The sequence below is a fragment of the Topomyia yanbarensis genome, chromosome 3 (assembly GCF_030247195.1).
Source record: "Topomyia yanbarensis strain Yona2022 chromosome 3, ASM3024719v1, whole genome shotgun sequence".
Lineage (NCBI taxonomy): Eukaryota > Metazoa > Arthropoda > Insecta > Diptera > Culicidae > Topomyia > Topomyia yanbarensis.
Window position 1 is genome coordinate 408,533,275 of NC_080672.1, and position 20,510 is coordinate 408,553,784.

The following is a 20,510-nucleotide window of genomic DNA, read 5'->3' on the forward strand; positions in this document are numbered from 1 at the left end:
GTGTATTATTAGGAGTATAGTGCTGCATGTTACCATATGTGTTATATCGGTTAGTTTGTGCATTGGGACGTCGCCTATCAAAATCTCTAACACGTGTATTGCCACGATAATTTCGTGTGTTGTCAACACGATCGTAGTGTTGACGGTGCCGGAAATGCATAATTTGTGCATTTGGTACGCTGTGGCTTTCGTGCTCCGAGTTCTCCAATACTTTTTGTGTGGCTATTTTTATTGAGGAAAAATTTCCTGCTTTAAGTATAGTACGTGTTTCATGGTTTTTTAAACCGTGAATTAGGGCATTAACTCCAGCTTTTGTAGCCATTGAAGCTGCTACATCACCTGGAATTTGCCTTTCTATATAAGTGTTTTGCAGTTGAAGTGTTAATTCTTCTACTTCATCACAAAATTTGTTGAGAGGTCCTCGCTGTTGTGAAAATTTCAATTTAGCGAGAACTTCATCTGGGGTTTTGATTGATGCACAGCGGGCTTTTACATCCGCTGTAAGTGCATCAATTGATACTAAGTTAATGGGTAGGCCAAGTCTTGCCTTACCCGTTAATCTAGTTCTAAGGAATTTTATTGCCATCGGCATATGTTCTGCCGATGTCATTTCTTTTAGTAACTGAGCCGAGTCGATAAATGCCTCCAACTCGTCAGCAGTTCCATCGTACTTTTGTACGATGGCTGTCGCAGTTTTAATATCAAAGTCAGGCATTTTTGGTTTACCTGCCGATAGCCGTCTGCAAAATATGGCTGTTTTAGCTAGAGTTTTTAAAGTAGTTTTCTTTAATATTGTTGTTGTATCCAAGATCTCTAATGATGCTTGGTACTTTGTTTTTAAATTTAGAAACTTATCGCATTCGATGTTCCACTCTTCGTGCGATATCCGATGTTTTAATTTATTTAATTTGCTTTTGTATTCATTATAGAGATCGGAAATTTCTTCCTTTTTCTCTAGAATACCTTGTAGGGTTCTAGCCCTGCCCTTGCTCTTATTTAAATTTAGCTGTATCCTGCAAAGGTGCGAGTCTATTTCTCGTAACCTTTGCATGAGCATGCAAAAACAAATGCGTATGTTAACTTGTCTATCTGTTAGTCTGTTTTATCTCTAATGGGAAATTTTGAAATTTAATGTATTAGTATCTAATAATTAAAATTTAACATACAGTATATAATAATTTAATATCCATACATTCGGTGAACAGGTTGTGGTGAAACATTTTTGGGAGGAATTTGTTTTTGCAATCCCGACTATATCTCATGTCTTAAGAGCAATTTGGAAAATGGAAGGATCAAAATACATTATTTGGATTGTAATGTATCTTTAATAGATCTGCTTTGTAGTGTATCAATTTTGATAGACTATCTGATTTTGGTATAAATTACACTGAATAAGAACAAAAGCTAAAATAGAATCCTGACTTTATTTTCGTCGGATTATTGTACTATTCCTCAACAGAACAACATAGTGTAAATGTATTGTCAAATCAAAATAATTTTAACTAAAATCTTCCAAAATATGATTGTTTTCAAGATGACTTAAGTTTTGTTTAAAGGAAAAAAAAATCGTTAAGGTATTTCCTTTTTCTAAGTTATTCGTTTTTTTTTTTTAAAATGCGCATAAAATTTTCTGTCACTTTTCTGTTGACGTCAGGGCGATATTCTGAACCGTTTGAAAACTACACGAAATAAAAATATACAAATTATTCATTTTTGTTTGATTTTTGACGTAAGTTCAACAATGCTGTTAAAATGAATCTTGATTTGCATCTTCTCCGGTGACATCTGTATTTCATGCATTGGAAAGAAAACAGCGTTTTCTGTTCATCGAACTCTTACCTCCGGATTCTGCTGCTGTTGCTAGTATCACCGTTACTCTCCGACAGTCATGCACCCAAACCGTCCGAGTAGGGAGAGGTACTGCTACGTGTCGAATTAATTTGTAACAACTCGTGGGCCTGTGGCGGGTGTGTAGGCATGTAGGCTGGTTCGGTCTGCCTGTGCGTTGCCCGGTTCTCGATCCGCCACCGGCGCAGCTGGTTTCAGTGACGACGGGGCCATCATCGGCGGCGGTGGTGGTGGCATAGTTACCAAACTGTTGCCGTACAGCTGCTTCACTTCCTCATGGTGTTATGCGGGTGTCTCCGTTTCCTTGGTTCTACGTGGCACTAGTTCTCTGTGTGGCACTAATTCTTCTTCGGTGTGGATGATTTCACACGTTTGTTTCATTGCCAAAAGCAAACTTGCATGCTTATCGATCACCAATCAGTAGTCTGAATTTGTTGCCACTGTCAAACACTTGAATGTCCTTATCCAGGTATAACCAGTTATTTCAAAACGTCACTTGTTCGGAATCGAACTTTTCTCGATTCATAGTTCAAAAAGAATGACATCAACAAACCGATCACGTTCAGGATCAACTTTAACTTCTCGTAAACATCCTTATAACGAACTTTTATCACTCCTGTTCAAAATTGATACATTCACATTTCCAAGTATATTATTCAGTTAGAGGCTATTTTTCTGTGGCACCCTTGCTCGATTTCATGCAACTGAGTTTTTCGTTTGTTGGTTTGCACCGTTTTCACTTTTTCTTTTTCACGGTCGCCATCTGGTAGCTTTTGGCTACCTTTTGGTTTTTTCGAAGGTAAGGATTGCTCGTCCCTAAGGTAAGACTAAGAATGTTTCTTTATTAATTCCCAAGGCTTATTTTATATGCGCTGGCATGTTGCGCGACATGTTTGTATATTTTGGTTATTCTGAGTAAAGCCAATTGGAGAGAGACAGAGAGGCTACCTAGAATTGGTCGCTACTCGGGCAGAGGGTGTGTGCCCATAGATAGCACTGGACGTAGGGAAAAACGCTTGTAAAGCGAAAGGTTCTATCAATAAACAATTGAATATATTTTGCTTTAGCTGGGTGTTTCTCGGCGTTCACGACACATGCGAACCATATGGACGGTTTCGCTAAGGCGTGTACCGAGCCGAGGTAGTTAATTTGAATGAGCTAGAGATAGGTGATTAGATGTATTATCTATGTATTATTATGTATCTTTGTCCCACCAGGGATTGGGAGGCCGGCTATTCATTGTCATGCCAGGATTGCATTTCGTTTGGGTTTGTTCTGCTGCTTCAATAATCAAACTCGCTAGAAATTCATATTCTTCGGTAGGTGGTAGCTCTTCCGTCGAAACAAGAGAAGTGGAAATTAAAGATTGGTATTTTTTCCAATCAATATTTCGTGTCAAGTCATAAGGGACATTGATTGAATTCGTGAGGCCTAATTCACTGTTAATTGAAATAACGACTGGCAAATGATCGCTACCGTGAGGATCAGGTAGTTTGAAGAATTGATGTCTGAGTCAGTTACTCAGTGTTGCATGAGGCCTAACAACGCATTGTGGTGTAACAGTACTCGACTCTGGTTAGAAAATTTTAGTTCCACATTCCACCGCATAGAGGCAACTACGTCAACTATAGTAGACACTGTCGATCACAAGAAAAACATGTTTTTGTTGTTTGTTTCATCACTCTGTCGTTCGATTCAGTGTAGCTATTCGATAAGCTTGATAAGTTTGAAAATTTATAAGTGCTGAGTCGTTCACCTTGTCACCGGGATGTCATAATGTTTGCAAGAATGCGGATGTAGGTCTGTGAATGATCGCGAATTTGTATGTTGACATTTTTGTCGCGTGTATAAATTCGATTTTATAGCCGTGGGCCCATTCGCATATTCGCGTGTGTGAATTGCGCGGACCATAAATCTGATACTTAATTTTCAGTGTACCGTTCAGATGCTAGAAGAGAGTGAGTTCCCCATATCACTAGAGTTCCCAGTCATGTCGCCATAGAATGTGCTGTCCCGTGAATATGAACGTCATTTTTTATTGGTCCAACTAAACGCTGGTCATTCTGAATGAATCGAATCGAATGCACGAATTGAAGACCGGAAAAGTGACCAACGAATCCTAGGAAGGATTACCCACTATTCTATCATATACGCCAGTTCTGCATCAATTTCCTGACCCAGCTGTCATAAATACTCAGACGAACACACATACAGATTTACATACGATTAGCACACAACAATTGAACATTAGTACTAAAAACTACAATAATTACAACACAACCACTAATCGGCTTCTACATGTACATTCCTTTAATCAGCCTGTGCTGGATGACGGAGTCGACCGATAAATCGAGACACAATGACCCCCACTGCCAGCCGTGCCCACAAACACTGCCATTAAGCTGTTGAACTATGTTTGCAAAAACACCCCACAGAAAGTCAATCCAGGGCGACCCGCCGGTCGGCCACGCCAGTGTGCACAGGCTGTTGGCTGACCGTTAGTTTGGGCTGGTACGGAGTATGAAAAAACACAAAACATAAAAAAGACCCATAAGCCCTCGGTCTCTTCGATGCACCACTATCGAGGCGCAATGCATTAACCATCTTAAAACAATTGTATGTCAGATGGTCTTTAAAATTGATGCACAAATATATTTGATGCTGCCTTTGCAATACCGTCAAACCCGTCAACCTAGGGGAGGGTTATGTTGTATAACTCGCTTATTGGACCAAAAATTACACATGTTAACTAGTTACGAAAACAGACCTGACGTTGCTGTTTTCTGCTTATCTAAATGTACCGAAAATTGTGCTCTACAGATTTTTGAACACGTTCCAATGCATCGTTTTAGATTTGCTATAAAATTATCCCGGTCTAATTTGTCAACGGTATTCAGAAGAGCCGTTGGAACAGTCTTACTCAGTATATGACGGTACTATGATAGTTTAGACCCTTACACCCTTCGTAAATACTAAAACGTTAACATTGTTACCGGAGTGTTAAAGTTTGCGCTATCGCGAACGTAGGTGTGTGTAGATGATCACGAAGAGCTTAAGCGTTCGTATGTGGACGTGTTTGTCGCGTGTATGTGACTTCGCGTAAATAAATTCGATTGTGTAACCCTGTGGCCATTCACATATTCGCGTGTGTTCTTGGATGGCCACGCGGACCGTTATTCTGATATTTAGTTTTCGGTGTACGGATCACATTCTGACAGTTACCCCATATCACTTGAATTCCTGGTCATGTCGCCATGGAACGTGTTGTCCAGTGGATATGAGAGCTTTCTTTTTAATTGATTCAATTGAAGGCATGGACCGAGACTGCTGGAATCGAGGATAGAGACTTTCAGACATGACCGATTCAAGCTCGGGCGAGTGTGGGGGACTGTAGATTCACGCTTGAGATCGCGTTTGAATGTTTATAAGTGCTGAGACGTTCATATTATCACCGGGATGTTATCATGTCTGCGCGAGCACGGGTGTAGATTGCGTGGATGATCGCGAATGCCTCAAGCATTTGTATGTTTGTTTGTCGCGTGTATGTGACTTCGTTTGTATAAATTCGATTTTTATGTCGCCATGGAACGTGTAGTTTAGTGGATATGAGCATCATATTTTTGATTAGTTCACCTGAAAGCATTGGACTTATGCTACTAGGGCCGAGAATAGGGGCTTCCGCACGAAACCGATTCATGATCGCGCGAACACGGGCATTTGGAGGTTCGCTGTTGAGGCCGCGTTTGTGAATTTATAAGTACTAAACCGTTCACTTAGCCACCGAGGTATTATCCCTTTTACGAGATCGTGGGTGTGGTTGTGCGTGGATAATCGCGTAGGACTCGAGCGTTTGTATGTTGACGCTTTTGTCGCGTGTGCTAGTGTGTATGTAACTTCGCGTGGACACATTATTTTTATAAGCATATGGCCATTCGAATGTTCGCGTGTTCTTCAATGATCGCGCGTAGATGTCTTGTCTAGTTTTCATTTCTATTTGTCCAACTGAAGTCATGAGTTTGGGTTGCTAGGATGAAGGGTAGAGACTTCCGGACGTGACCGATTCATGCTGGCGCGAGCGGTGGGTTGATGCTTGAAACCGCGTTAGTAAATTTTTAGGTGCAAATGTTCATTCAATTTCCGGGAGGTTTGAATGTTGGCGAGATCGCGGGGGTTCGCATTCGTGATCAGGTTTGTGTTATCGCGAAGGCCACGTTTGTACGTTTGGAATGAGAGATTGTGAGTGTATATAAGATAATAAGCAATTTGTGTTAGTGAGTGTAAGCGTGAATCTAATTTAAAATATAGCAATAAAAGAAGGGTGCCTGCAGAGCGAATTGGGCCCTAAACCCACATTGTATATTATTTGACCATGGCAGTGGATCATAAAGGTCGCCAAGTTAAGCACTAAAATTGATCACAATGTAGCTTAACTAAAAAGGAAATAATCGTATCCCAAGTTTCTGTGATATAATCACTGTAATACTGCTTTGGTGGAAAAGCCCCCGGACCACATCAAGGTACAGTATCATGCCGAGGGAATATAATACAGGAATAGGATGTTGAAACCATATTCACTCTATTTCTAATGTCTCCATATTAATTTTAACGCGTTAGTTAGGTATGCGTCAGCTATCTTTTATTAACGGATTGGCTCAACTGGTTGAGTGAAAGTTAGGATATTAGATTCCAATGTTTCATTCGCTAAAACGCGAATATCTCCCAGTTTTCACTCCAGCTTTTTCATTGTCGTATTGTTTTTAGTAAGAATTAAAATATCGATTAAGTATTGTGATAACTTGTGTTATACGGTGAAAATCGGCCACTAACCCTACACTCAAAAAATAAATCACGTAGCTTCTACGTGAAAACATATGTGAATCTCATCCACCGCACTTTTCACGTAAGTTCTATCGGGTGCTCCGGTAAATTAAAATCATGGTCAATATCTGATTCATCAGGTAAAAGTTATGTGTTTTAAGGATAATTAGTAACAGAAATTCACGTAAATAATACATGAAGCCAAACGCAGTAATTATGTGCAACCAAACGCAACAAATATATGAAACCAAACGTGAAAATTACTTGAAGCCGTTCATAGATTGTATTTTCAATAAATTTGCATTCTAAAAAAGAAAAATCTTTATGTCATTTTTTTTTCAATTTATTTGAATCCTTAATTGCGATAACTAAACATAGAATATCCTAATTTTGAATCGTGTGCCTCAGAAGTATATTAAAACACTTTCAAGAATAAAGAAGTTTTGTATAACACATCCTGTTTTTGAGGATCAGCGAAGCAATGTACATGCGATTCAGTCACTAGATGAAGACATATTTCGGTACAAGTACTTCGGCAACACTAGCAGTGCTTTTTGGATGATTGTCAGCATGATCAGCAGAGGCAATGGTAGATTGTATCTGTAGATGTTTTGTATAATGACAATGTAAAAGTATTTCAATGCCTAGATCGCTACGAACAAGTCATTGTTGACTACGTCCTGGGCCATACAATACTGGAGCTATTTCTCTTCCCCGGGAATGTAAGGTCGGCCAGATTGATTTCCAATTTGCCTTGTGTCATATATATAAACACGTTGGGAATCGGATTCAGTAATGTAATGTGATAATGGAAATAACTTACCATGTATGAGGAACCCGAATAGTCAGAAGATATTTTAGCGGTGCCTATGGTTGACAAACGTTCATCCAACGTTCGAAATACCTATACTCCTACGACATCTTTGGCATCCGTGTTTCGCGATTTATTTGATCGTCCATCGGAGATGGAACTATTCCCCGGATAAAAAGATAAGCTTAATTCGAGAAAAAAATCATGCATTCCACTTACCATACAAGAGATATATACATGTGGAAAACAACAGATTCGGAATAATTTAAACAGTGACAGATGTTTCAGCCATTTTTTTTTCACACAGGAAATCCACGTGAACTACGTTTCGACGGCCAACATTGCATCACTTAAAGGTTACGTGTGAATCAAATAAATTTTACAAGATTATCAAATGTCGTTCATATGAATCACGTAATGTATGTTGAAATATGGAAAATATTGATTCACGTGACAATTCATATAAATTTAAAGTGATTTATTTTTTGAGTGTACTGAGAAACATTTCGGTTCCATCTCTGCAACGTAACGCCAGACTTGCTGCGATCGCCCATTTGTCAACAGGTAAGATGAAATCCTATTTCAAAAACGAGCTAAGTAATCATCGAAAATGCCATTTTCGGCGCGACTACTAATGTCATGTGAAGGTGAAGTGTCACCTTCTTCCGATATCTGAACACGTAGAAAACGAAAATTTTTCCACTCGCTCATTAAAATTAAACCCTAGCATCGTGAAAAATGTATTCATCGTTTTGGAGAGAGCCCAGTCACGTGTGATCGAATAAAAATCCCACAAAGACTCCCAAACACACAGAAGTACAATTTCCCACAGCCGAATTGCCGTAGCCGATTACGCGCCTGAACTTGACCTTGACGATTAAGAACACGACCAGCACGTACGCACTACCCCCAGCAATTTGTACCGTTACAGGAGGTGTGTACGCGGGTGCTAACTGGATGGAACTGATGGAGAAGCATGTCTGTTTGTGTATTAACGATTCTCCCTCTCGCGTTTTCCGTTCGCTCAGCAGCCGTTGCTGATGAATATCGCTATCGAATCAATTTACCACCGGCCCCCATTGCGATTGGTTTGATTGGTTCCATTAATTGAGGATACGTTTCGAAGTTGACGTCGAAAAAACGTTTCATAGCAGAGCAATAATTGATTAAATCGATAAAATTGGAGAAGATTCCCCATTTGTTGTTGATAAGAAGAAGCCCATTTTCTCACTGGGTTTGATTAAAAATGGCAAGAAGGAATAGATGAAAACATTCTCACCAAACAGTCGCTCATTTTGTGAGTGACGGACGTCAAAAATAAAATGATAATGCCAATCACTCGAATCGTAAACGAATGTCGCCTGATTCGGTTATTGTTTTGAAAGGTTATTGGCAATAACAATTAGTTCGTTCCCGCGGTTTTTGTTATCCTACATATTTATATCGGTTGTAATAATTCTTGCCAGCGACAACATTTCATAATTTGTTGATTCTTTTGGACATGTTTTTGACAAATTAAAGTATGCAAAAGATGGCCACACGTTTGAGGGAGTGGCCTGCTTTACAAGATCGAATAAAAGATGTTTTCTATCGATTCAATAAATTATCTTAGAATATACTAGAAAAATTTCAGAGGCCAATTCCACGTTTTTCGATGTCGATGTCATGGGAGCGCTGTACTTGTAGTAACTGATTGGAGCTTGGACTTGAGCTTGTACGACCACTACTTCGTTACTGATCGAAACTTGTTGAAATTTGGGAGCAGCAAATCATCCTTCTATGTACAACCTCTGGGTAATCCAAAGTTGTTTATTGATCAATATCGAACGTAAATTGTAGCAGGAAAGGAAAGGTACATTAGTCCGACACTTAGTTTTGCTAGAGACCGTATATACTACTGCACACCAACCACAAGTTTCACGGAAAGGAGCTTGTTAGTAGCGATAGGGCTTCGATTCAAAATTGTGCTGGAGCTCGCACGCGATTCAAAACTTTGGGATTCTCTGAGCTCCTGACTACCAGAGGACTCATTAGGTGCAAAAATTCGTTTAAGGAATATACTAGCAGCGAATAGCGAGAAAATTTCTGGAAACTTACTAAATTTGCATATTATTTTATAGAAGGCAAACTATCGAAACATAAAGAACAAAATAGTCCCGAAAAAATGGAAGATAGTCAAAAAACTATAACTGAAAAACTAGATTGTATTAGTGATGAGAACATGGAAAAATTTTGAGCGGCCTAAAATGAGCATTAACTGTACTGAAAACCTTATTTTGTATGACGGACATACTAACGATTTTATGCGTGCGTACTTTCTTTTTATTCTAAATACAAGAAAGAGAATCAAGCTAGTTTATCACAAAGAGAAAGATAGAATGAATTGATTTACTAATTTAATACACAAAATTAGTATGTCTAAAAGATGAGTACGGTTTTCCGGATAAGCTAACACGATTAGTCAAAGCGACGATGGATCGGGTGATGTGCGTTGTTCGAGTATCAGGGACACTCTCGAGTCCCTTTGAATCTCGAAGAGGATTACGGCATCGTGCCTGCTGTTCAACGTTGCGTTAGAAGGTGTAATAAGGAAAGCGAGGATTGACACAAGTGGCACGACCTTCATGAAGTCCGTCCAGCTTCTTGGCTTCGCCGACAACATTGACATAATGGCACTGAACTTTGAGGCGATGTCGGAAACGTAATTCAGACTGAAAGCTGAAGCCAGCAGGATTGGACTTTCGTAGACAAAATACATGAGAGGAAGAGGTTCTAGAGACGACAATGTGAACCTCCCATCCCGAGTTTGGATTGACGGTGACGAAATCGAGATGGTCGACAAATTCGTGTATTTGGGATCACTGGTAACCGCCGACAATGATACCAGCAGAGAAATTCAGAGACGGATCTTGGCGGGAAATCGTGGCTACTTTGGACTCCGAAGGACGCTCCGGTCGAACGAAATTCGCCGCCGCACGAAGTTGATTATCTACAAGACGCTGATTAGACCGGTGGTCCTCTATGGCCACGAGACCTGGACTACGCTCGTGGAGGGCCAACGCGTCCTTGGAGTTTTCGAACGAAAGGTGTTGTGTACCATGTATAGTGGCGTGCAGATGGAAGACGGAACGTGGCGCAGGCGAATGAACCATGAGTTGCATCAGCTTCTGAAAGAACCATCCATCGCACATACCGCAAAAATAGGACGTTTGCGGTGGGCTGGACACGTCGTAAGAATGTCGGACGACGACACGGGGAAGATGATTCTTGAGGGCGACCCTACAGGAACAAGAAGACGGGGCGCACAGCGAGCACGGTAGATCGCGAAGACTGCGAGGCTGGTATGGTGTAAGTAGCGGTCTTGTTTGCCCGGCGGACCCTTTTTTTCAGGGCGGCCTAGGTGCCTCTACCGGAATTTCGAATTTTGGTAACAAAACAACAAAAAAGTGGTAAACAAACAAATAAATTACTAAATTTACCGATTTTTATTCACCTCCTCTTCACTGCGTTACTAATGGTCCGCTGGTGCTGACGATGGCAGGAAGGCGGACGGGTTCTTCCGACCGGCCGGGTCAACAACGGCCGCGTTCTCCTTTGGTCGTATCTTCGTTGGTTGCTCCGGCAGCGGTCCTTAACTTTTAGCCAAAGAGGTGAGCAAGGCTCATTTGTTGGAACCTCCGTAGCGACGTTGGCGACGAATCGCCGGATGGTCTACTTGTTGTAAACGATCCCGGAAGTCACTTTCCAAGAAAACCTTCGTCCGCCCTACTTTGTGCCCCTTGACGATTAACTGTGGAGGATGGCTTAGCTCGTTCGACTGATTCTCCACAGTGAGAACGGTAGTGGTGTCACTATGGTCCTTTTAATTTAGTCGGAGAAGCGAGCGGCTCCTTGGTAATTAGCTTCTTTTACCCGGCGACCCAACACCACAAATCAGAGAGCACCCGGACCACGGACTGGCACTTTTCGACAGGACTTTTCACTGTCGCACGCGCGCGCTAAACTGTACTTGTTATGGTGGCGGGAAACTGTCCCGAAAAAGGATAAACTAATTTGGATGTCTGTTCGATGCCGTGGTCCGTCACTATCTCCCAAAAAAACTCGATGGTCGCCTTCCTCACGACCAAAACAAACATCAACATCAAAAAACCGTACCGCCGCATAGCTGTTATCACCTATGCGCAGCATAGCCAGTACACTTATTTCAGCAGTAGGAGAGCGGTGGCCTAGCTAAGCCCTATGTTATTTATACATAAATATGAAACAACATTTTCTACACCTATCTAGACCATCAGAATCGTTCACAAAAGCTAAAATAAACAAAATTTACGAGAAAAAGTGAACGATCATAAGGAACAGCGGTGAGCATTATGTTACATAAACAATACACTCTACGGAGAGAGTACGTACAAAAAGGGATATTTCCACCCAGTGCTAAATTGTTACCCTGATGGGTTACAAAGGTAAGTAAAAAATGAAGGGAATGAAAAAGAGAGACCTGTTTTTGTCGCTTCTTACGGCATGGGAGTAAGAACCGAGTGGATCAATGCTTGGCTTCTACCACCAGATGGCACACGGCGTCTAGGACAAAAAAAATTGTGACCGTTTATTTGTTAATGTTTATTATCTTCAGAATAGCTATGATTCCACGAGCCATTTAACTCCTCTTTCAGTCAGCCATTCTGCTCTCAGCTTTATCACGATCTACTCAGATAGTCCGCGTCGGTGAACTCACCCTACTCCGACTGAGAGTTCCCAACGGAGGAATTTTCTTTCGAGACCGATACCCGCCAACTTGAACCATTTAGCCCCCAGCTTTATCGAGATCTATTCGGATATTTACCGGCGCTGGAATTACCCTACACCACGGCGACGGAAATTCTCTCGGTACCGATATCTGTTTCGTGAACCAATCAGCTCTCAAGTTTGTCACGAAATAGTCGGATAATACACGGCGTAGAATCTACCCTACTGTGAATTCCCTGACGGTGGATTTCTCCCGATACCGATGCCAGTTTCCGTGAGTCATTTAGTTCCCCGCTTCGGGGGTATCAATATACCCCCGCCTGATTCTTTTAATTTTAGATACTATGCGGGCTGCTTTTGCGATTCTGCTTACCTCTATAAGAGCCTTATCAATTATATAACGTTTCACTTAACACCCCAAATAGATTTTAGGTGTAAATACAGATTTGATACAGAATTCAGATTTTATTAAAATTTCAATGTAAAGCATTTTTGTTGGACCCTCTGCAGCTGTTTTTACTAAAAGTGGCCATTTCTTCAATAATTATTTTAAAACGAACCATAACATCCTGTAAATTTATTTATATAACAAAGGGTTGAACCGTGAAAGTTATTTTAAGGTTCTCATACTCAGTTCCTTACGTTTCAATCTTTTAAACGCCCATATAATGTCATTTACTTTTACAAATCCGACAAACTAATGATGACGAAGTGTAAGCCAACTGTCAAAATTCTCTTTGAGGGAGCATTCCGGACAAACCGTTATTGGACGAAAACAGTTCACAGCAGTCAATGAAAGAGAAAGCTTCTCCTTTGTGTACTATCATCAGCTGTGATTGGCTAGTAGCGGAATATGTATATCCTCAGTGTGAATTTGGACTGTTTACTTATAGTCCTAATCGTATGTTTGACAAAAGAAATTCAGATTTTTTTGTTACGACGATACAGAGATTTTCATCAAAATTATCTAACAGTTCTGACTGATTATGCTATAATTTCGACAAAACTCCGAGATTTATTATATATTGTGTCTCTCAACACCCACTCGAACTGCTTGGTTTTTATTTATATCTTGGAACCTTTGAAAGTCACCGCTTGTCGAAATAAGTTCTAGTGTTACACAGTGTGTTCGCTGCCTTTTTTCTCGTTTCGCTTTTTTGCATGTGATTTGATTCTGACATTTGTGAATGGAAATAGGAGAAAAGTTCAAAAATGGACACTTATGATGGGTACCTATGTCGTTTTTATTACTCTCAATATTTTAAATTTTTGCGATCACTCACAGAGATGGTGGGTGGTTAGAGTATTTTTAGACGATTGCGTAATCCAAAGGATAGTTCGAAGCAACGGTGGCAAAAGCCAGATGAGTTGTATCGGACGTCATTGCCAATATGTTAATGGGTGCACGTGTCTGGTGTAAGGGAAATAATGTCGCCAAAGCTGCGTTGTTTTTTAAATTCATGATGATAAAAATAGGGTAGAAGTAGTTAAACTTTTGGATAGAAATAGAAAAGCGATAACATCATATGCTTCTTTTTCTTATGACATAAAATGTAAATATAACCACGGATATCATTCGTGGTCGGCCGTTTACAATGTAATATATTTTGTGTGCCTTGTTAGACTACAAGCGAAACCTACCTATCAAGAAGACTGGCAACTCTGTCCAAAATCTGGTGACATGCAGCGACAGTAACATCTCTTCCGGGTAAAGGTCATAGGCGAATCCAGCTGTGTGGTAAAGCGGGGGGAACACCTTCTTGGCAAAATGTATCTTTATAATTTGGAAAATTGGAATTTCCAATTTTGGAGACGCGTTTGCTGACATGCTTAAAGTGTGGCGAATAATTTGCCAAAACGCAAAAAAAAAAAATATTTCAGATATTCCTCAAGGAAGCCACTTTTCGTATCTGCTTTATTTATCAATAATATTGTTTCAATAAGCACAATATACTAACTGAACACATCAGCACTTCATGATTCACAAAAACAAACATCACTGTTATTCATTCGGCATACCATAACTTACCAAAACCTTATTCTCATTTTCCTCTAGAAACTGCCTCGCTTCCATGAGCACTCCAGGCGATGCGTCGGCATCCGGGGGAGGACCTGACAGACCGTGTGGAATCACATCGTTGCTACCGATCGGCATGTCTTGCCGAGGTCGAGCCGAAGAATTTGCTCGTAATCTCCAATCGCGCCTACGAACCCTCGGTGCACAGGTGAGATCAGCTAACTAAAAGCGCTGGCTAGCTCGCATCACAGTCATCCGATTCTCTAATCTGGCGCATTTGTTATCTCTTTTTCTTACCGCATCCCCATGTAAAATTGAAACCTCACATCTTCCTGTTGCTAATATGCTACTTGGCCATCAGACAAACCATCAGCTTAAACTAAGCCTGAACATAAAACACAACAATTAATTGTAGCAAATTGATGAACCTCTCTACTTCTCTACTTTTTTCCTCTATTTTCCAATCCATGTGAATTCCACATATCCGCACACGTTAACACTTTGAGCGAATTCATTTGTCACACGAAATTTTGCGCGCATGCTCTCACTGCTTTCTATGTTCTGCCACCATGTCTCCACAAAACTACTTGGCGTTCCAAATGACTCCGCCGACGCACAACAACGAATGCCATCACATTGCCAACGACAACACGACTGCGTGCCGCATCATCGACATATCCACCATCGACTATCAAACCATCCATCGGTAGCAGTATCACTAACCACCGGTTCCAAAAAGTATACCCAAACTATCACTGTAGAGTAGAACAATACCAGCCTTTAGTTGCAATTAATTAGGGTTAAACATTCTTTGCAGGGCAATGCCGACGAGGACGTCCTCCCAACCACAGACCACAGCGAAAACACATGGCTTTCACAGGAGGAGGCAGCGATAACCATGCTGCAGCCGTTGCGCATGACTTCAAACGAAGCCGATTCATTCTTTGATTTTGGAGTGGAGATCGAAAGTCCCGGCTCGCCGGTGGACGAATGCGAATACACCCGCCTCATCGAAACGACATCAGTGACTCCGGCTGAAGTAGCACCTGAATCCGGCTACGTATGCTCTTCACCCTGTTCAACTACCACACGCGCAACCAGCCACGAAAATAGCTCCTCAAGTCAAGCATCGTCTGATTGTCAGTTTTACGATCCGGATATGTCCGACTCAGATGCACAAAAATCGTCCGTTGGCTGCACTACCTACTATGATTGTACAACCTCAGATCATTATACAACGTCGTCATCTTCGCCAAGGATTGCCGCCACATCTCGCTCGCAATACAAAAAATCTACCTCAGCAAAATCCGCAACCGTGCCAGAAACGGCGGATACATCGACAGCGAGAAGCCAATCTCAAAACGGTCACCTGCCCAGTGGAATTCCGATAGTAACCGCCGACAGCGATAGCTGCTCGGAATCATTGCCACCCTCACAATCTACCGATACGCACGATTCTACCTTCACCGGATTGAGTTCGAACAACTCGAACAGTACACTGCAGGACGTCACGATGGATGGCGAGGAGGTGGTTACAGTTGTGAGGACCAGTACCAACTCGAAAGTAGAAGTTCCGAATGGCGACTGCAGTGAACAGCCACAGGATGAAACAGACGATGGGAAAGTATTATCCAACGGAAGTGCCATAATGCCAAAGGAAATGCAAGTCGCAACGATTGATCTTAGTCAAACGTGCCAGATCGATTTGATGAAACTTATCAACGGAGAGGCAGAAGACGAACCTGAAGATGAGGAACAACATCTGAGTCCCCGTGTGGAGATGGCAGAAGTTGAGAAGATGCTTCAGGATTGCAGTGTTGTGGAAGAAGAAGAAGAAGTAGAAGAAAAGGAAAATAGAAGGGAAGGTGTGTCTTCCGGGGATGACGAAGATGAATATTTCAGCCGCCCACAGCGTGTTCGAAGGTGCTCTTCTTTGAAGACAGGAAAAACTCCTCCTGGTACCCCGGGACGGAAAAAGATTGTACGATTCGCGGACGTCCTCGGGCTTGATTTAGCCGATGTAAAAACGTTCGTGGATGAAGTTCCCAAAGTGCCCAAATCAGCATACGAAGACCTCGAATTTACCCTGGAACCGCCGGTGCAACAGATCAGTTTAGGACCACGGGCGGATCGAGTATTAGTACCACTGTTCCAACAGCCAGGTGCGTTACCCTGCTTCATGGACCTAGTTCGTGAAAAGCAGGTCAACCTGGAAAATGCAGCCGTAACCGATCCAATCACTCTCACCATCACCGGAACAGTCCGTGTACGGAATCTCGACTTCCACAAATCGGTCTACGTACGTTATACCATCGATAATTGGCGAAGTTTCGCAGACCTGCAGGCTTCCTATGTCCCTAACTCCTGCGATGGGTTTTCCGACAAGTTCGCATTCACTATCTACGGCCACTCGGTGCAGATAGGGCAGCGCATCGAAATGGCGGTGCGTTTCCACTGCCGGGGCCAGCAGTTTTGGGATAGTAACTACAACACAAACTACGTTTTCCAGTGTTTGCCAATCTCGCAGCCGAATCATATCGGCAATACGGCGGTTAAACCGGCCAACTTGGAGTCGATGATCAGTCCAGAAGACATCTGGTGCAAAAATTTCTACTAGGTAGTAAAACCACTGGAAAGACTCTACCCGCCCACAATCTTTTACACAATACCTAATACTACAATAGTAGAACGAAGCTAGTTTATGAGCAAGGAATGAGTGTGTGTAGTGTCGCGTTTTCCAGAACTGAAATCACAACCTATACCATTGGACGTTGCATGTCGAGCAGCTGGGATTTTACAGTAATGGACGCAGTTCACAAATGTGTCGAGCAAAGGTTTAGCATGTAGTATTATATGTTTGGTGATCATTAGCCCTCTATTTATTTCGTTAATTTTCGTAAACCGGTTCTTCCTAAGTGCAAAAGTCTATTTTTGTTATCAAATTTTGTTATTGTTGCCGACATTTTTTGAATAAAAGTAAATTGTTTTTTTTTTTAAATTTCGACAAGCGAAGGACGTTCTAATCATACCTACTCCATGATCCGTGGACAGTTTTTTTTATAAGATAACCAAATTTTCAAGGACTGAGTATCGAAATTAGCCTAGTAGAACAGTCAACCATGTTGTAATCTAAAATGAGCATGTCATTCTAATAATCATACATCTAATTAATTTTAACATCAAAAAACTTGAATTGAGTAAAACGTGAAGAAAATCACACACTACTATCAAGTCCTATATAGTATGTGTGTGAGCCACATAAACTAATTATACTGATAATAGAACCGATAACAATGAAAGTAAATCAGTTGACCTATTTTTATACAGGAAGTGAAGTTATCAATGTCTCGCACCTTTAATTAAAGCAATGAAAACCTCTGACGGTACAGTTCAGTACAAAAGAAATATAATCAGATGAAACTAGTGTATGAGTATAACAAATTAGGGTGATTTACTTCCAGAGCTAAGATCTGACGTTTCCAAATATTGCAGAATACTTTTTGCAAAATTCAAAACTGATGCAGCAGCCTATATTCGTAGATCTGATATGCTCCTACGAGTACAGTACCCATGATCGCTAGTTTCTTTCTTATGAATGGAATACTCGCGCTTGATTTTGGATAATTTTTACGTGTTTAGGGCTAGCAACTAATATTGTTCAACCTGCTGGGCGAAACGTAACGATTAACAAATTACCCTATAGTTATTTGGCGTTATTTTATGCTGAACATGTGAAAAAATAGATCATTATCTGTTGAGCAGAGCTGAAGAGTCACTCCTAGCGTAGCGATTTATGTAGAAACTGAAGGTTACGCTGTATAAGGAACAAAAGTAACGAATCACAAGGGTAAGAAGCAGCTTACATGAAACATGCAAAACCCGAATTGGTGTCTTATGAAAGAGGAAGAATATTAAGAGAAACTAATCTAGTTGAACTAAGATTATGAACCCATGTATAATGAAACAAAAATTTTATCCAAAGATTAAATAATAAAGTACTGTTTAACAAATAGTTGGCGATATTAATCCGAATTTCCGATACTTTTATAATATTCTCTTCAATTCCGATGTTTGCTAAGTGCTGTAAGAAATTTTGTTTCTACACTTTAGTATCGAAATGTGTAGAAAATGTAAACAAGCAAAATTTGAATTGTGAACCTAGAGCTGTGATCAGTTTCGTAAGTAAGAAAATTCAAAAAAGAACGGCCTATTATTGGTGCCCATCGTTTCTACCGAAAGATGGCGACGGTGTGCTTTCTAGTGTTCTTAGCGGAATTCCAGTATTAACACGGTTAACATAGGCTTTCTTCAGTGATCTTGAAATGATATACTTATCCTGACCTATTTACTAATTTATCCTACCTTGTTGGAAATTGTCCTTAGGTTGAAGGAAACAAACCGCTCTTTTAGCTTTTAATAGCTGTTTAGCTGTAAGTTTTATTAGAAATTATTTATAAATTCTCCATCCTACAATTCATTTACTTACAGTTTTAGTACTTCTCAATTTCAAACTCCAATTTCAACAATTGACTAGAAACGTTGCTGTCGGCACGTCGCACAGTGGGACTTGTTCATACAAAGGTGTGACAAAATTCTAGAAAATGGTTTGTGTTACTAAAAATTGGGATTTTAACTAATTTGCTAATTACTAAAAAATGGGGTTTAAACTAGTTTTCCGTTCCATCCGATAAAATTTAGGTCCAACATACATAATGTAACTTGATTTCAAAAAAAATTTCGTTGTATTACGTAAAAACATTTTTTTTTGTTTTTTTAAAATGAATCTTCTGTAAACATAGACAACCATACAAAGGAAAACTGCGGTTGTTTACATCCGGCCTATCAAGACAACACCCAAAATGAAAAAAAATACATTGGATGGTATTTATGTCAAATAAAAATAACCCTGCGGGAAAACATGTGTTCCCGATACGGCAACAAGACGTAAACAACTTCTGTAAACTTGAACGAACTCGACGCAAAACTCTAATTCAATTCGTTTATTATGAGTCGGTTAAATTTCCCCTGCATTTAAACAAATATATAATTAGGCAATCCATTAGACGTTTGTTTGACAATTCAGCGGTGGGTTCTGTCAACAAGTCTTCTCCTGCGAACAGAAAAACTCGTCCGACAAACAACGTTGTTAGTCCGATTCGTTTGATGTTGGATCGAATCAACGATATTGTCGGACGTCGCACCCCTCGGAGTAACGTCAGAATAAGTAAACAAGAAATAATCAGCTGATCAGAAACGTCTCATGGATTGCCTAATAGGTACATCATCGTAAATTCGACTTTTACATTGTTTACTTACGTTTAGTGTTGATACTAATTTCCGTGACTTCCTTGAAGCGGTCTCGTACGGTACTTTAATCCTATACAAATTTTAAGCTTTTATTTAGGTTTAAGTTTTATAAACTTTTTTGTTTACCTTGTCGTTATCAACTCGATTACCGGCGCTGCTACGATAACATAAAACTAGTTGTGATAATCCTGTGATAAATTCTAGGTTAAATTCATTTGTTACTTTTATCGCACATTTTACCTCTAGCCTTTAAATCACTCAGCCGTACTATTAATATAAGACTTCGACACCGTACTTTTAGCTGATAATCCAATCCGTACTACTATACTACTATATATAGTTGGACCGACTGACAAATGTCAAAAACTCTCCAAAGGAGATGTTAGCAGTGTAAATACATCTATTCACATCTCTGTCAGATTGATTGTCAAAGTAAATTTGACACAAGATTTTGACGTTCAGATGCTTTTTAGTTGGACAATGGTCCAACTAGCGGAGGTCCAACTGAAAAGCGGTCCAGTTAAAAAATGTCCAACCAGCGAATCACGACTGTAGTAGGACCGACTGACAAATGTCAAAAACTCTCCAAAGGAGATGTTGGCAGTGTAAATGCATCTGTTCATATCTCTAAATATTGTCAGATTGATCGTGAAAGTAAATTTGACACGAGATTTTGATGTTCAGATGTTTTTTAGTTGGACAATGGTCCAACTAGCGGAGGTCCAACTAAAAAGCGGTCCAGTTAAAAAGTGTCCAGCCAGCGAATCACGACTGTACATAAGCAACCGTCACACAAACCAAAACCGTACTTCTAGCTAGTAGTTTTAATTTAATTTCACTTTTATAAGTATCAAACTGCTTTCAATCTTCAAACCTTTCTTCTATGTCAACCCATCTGTCTTCTTCGATGCTATCCTTTTCGTGTGTTTAAGGCTAGTTTACAGTTCGGGAAATGGATCACGG

General features: G+C 40.5%; 1 protein-coding gene across 5 annotated transcripts in view; it reads left to right on the top strand.

Annotated features, from left to right (window-relative positions):
* LOC131693652 (glycogen-binding subunit 76A) overlaps positions 1 to 18,250 on the top strand; it is a 64,100-nt gene extending 45,850 nt beyond the window's left edge. For 2 of the 5 annotated variants that reach the window (XM_058981657.1, XM_058981658.1), the window contains 3 exons: positions 14,280 to 14,448; positions 14,951 to 14,978; positions 15,058 to 18,250. In XM_058981657.1, coding sequence (XP_058837640.1) covers positions 14,312 to 14,448; positions 14,951 to 14,978; positions 15,058 to 16,857 — 1,965 coding nt within the window. In that variant the 5' untranslated portion in view covers positions 14,280 to 14,311 and the 3' untranslated portion in view covers positions 16,858 to 18,250. Of the gene's footprint in view, positions 1 to 7,898; positions 8,042 to 14,279; positions 14,449 to 14,950; positions 14,979 to 15,057 lie in introns of those variants that run through there. The other 3 variants (XM_058981656.1, XM_058981660.1, XM_058981659.1) reach the window with 2 other exon arrangements.
* Positions 18,251 to 20,510: the final 2,260 nt, after the last annotated feature.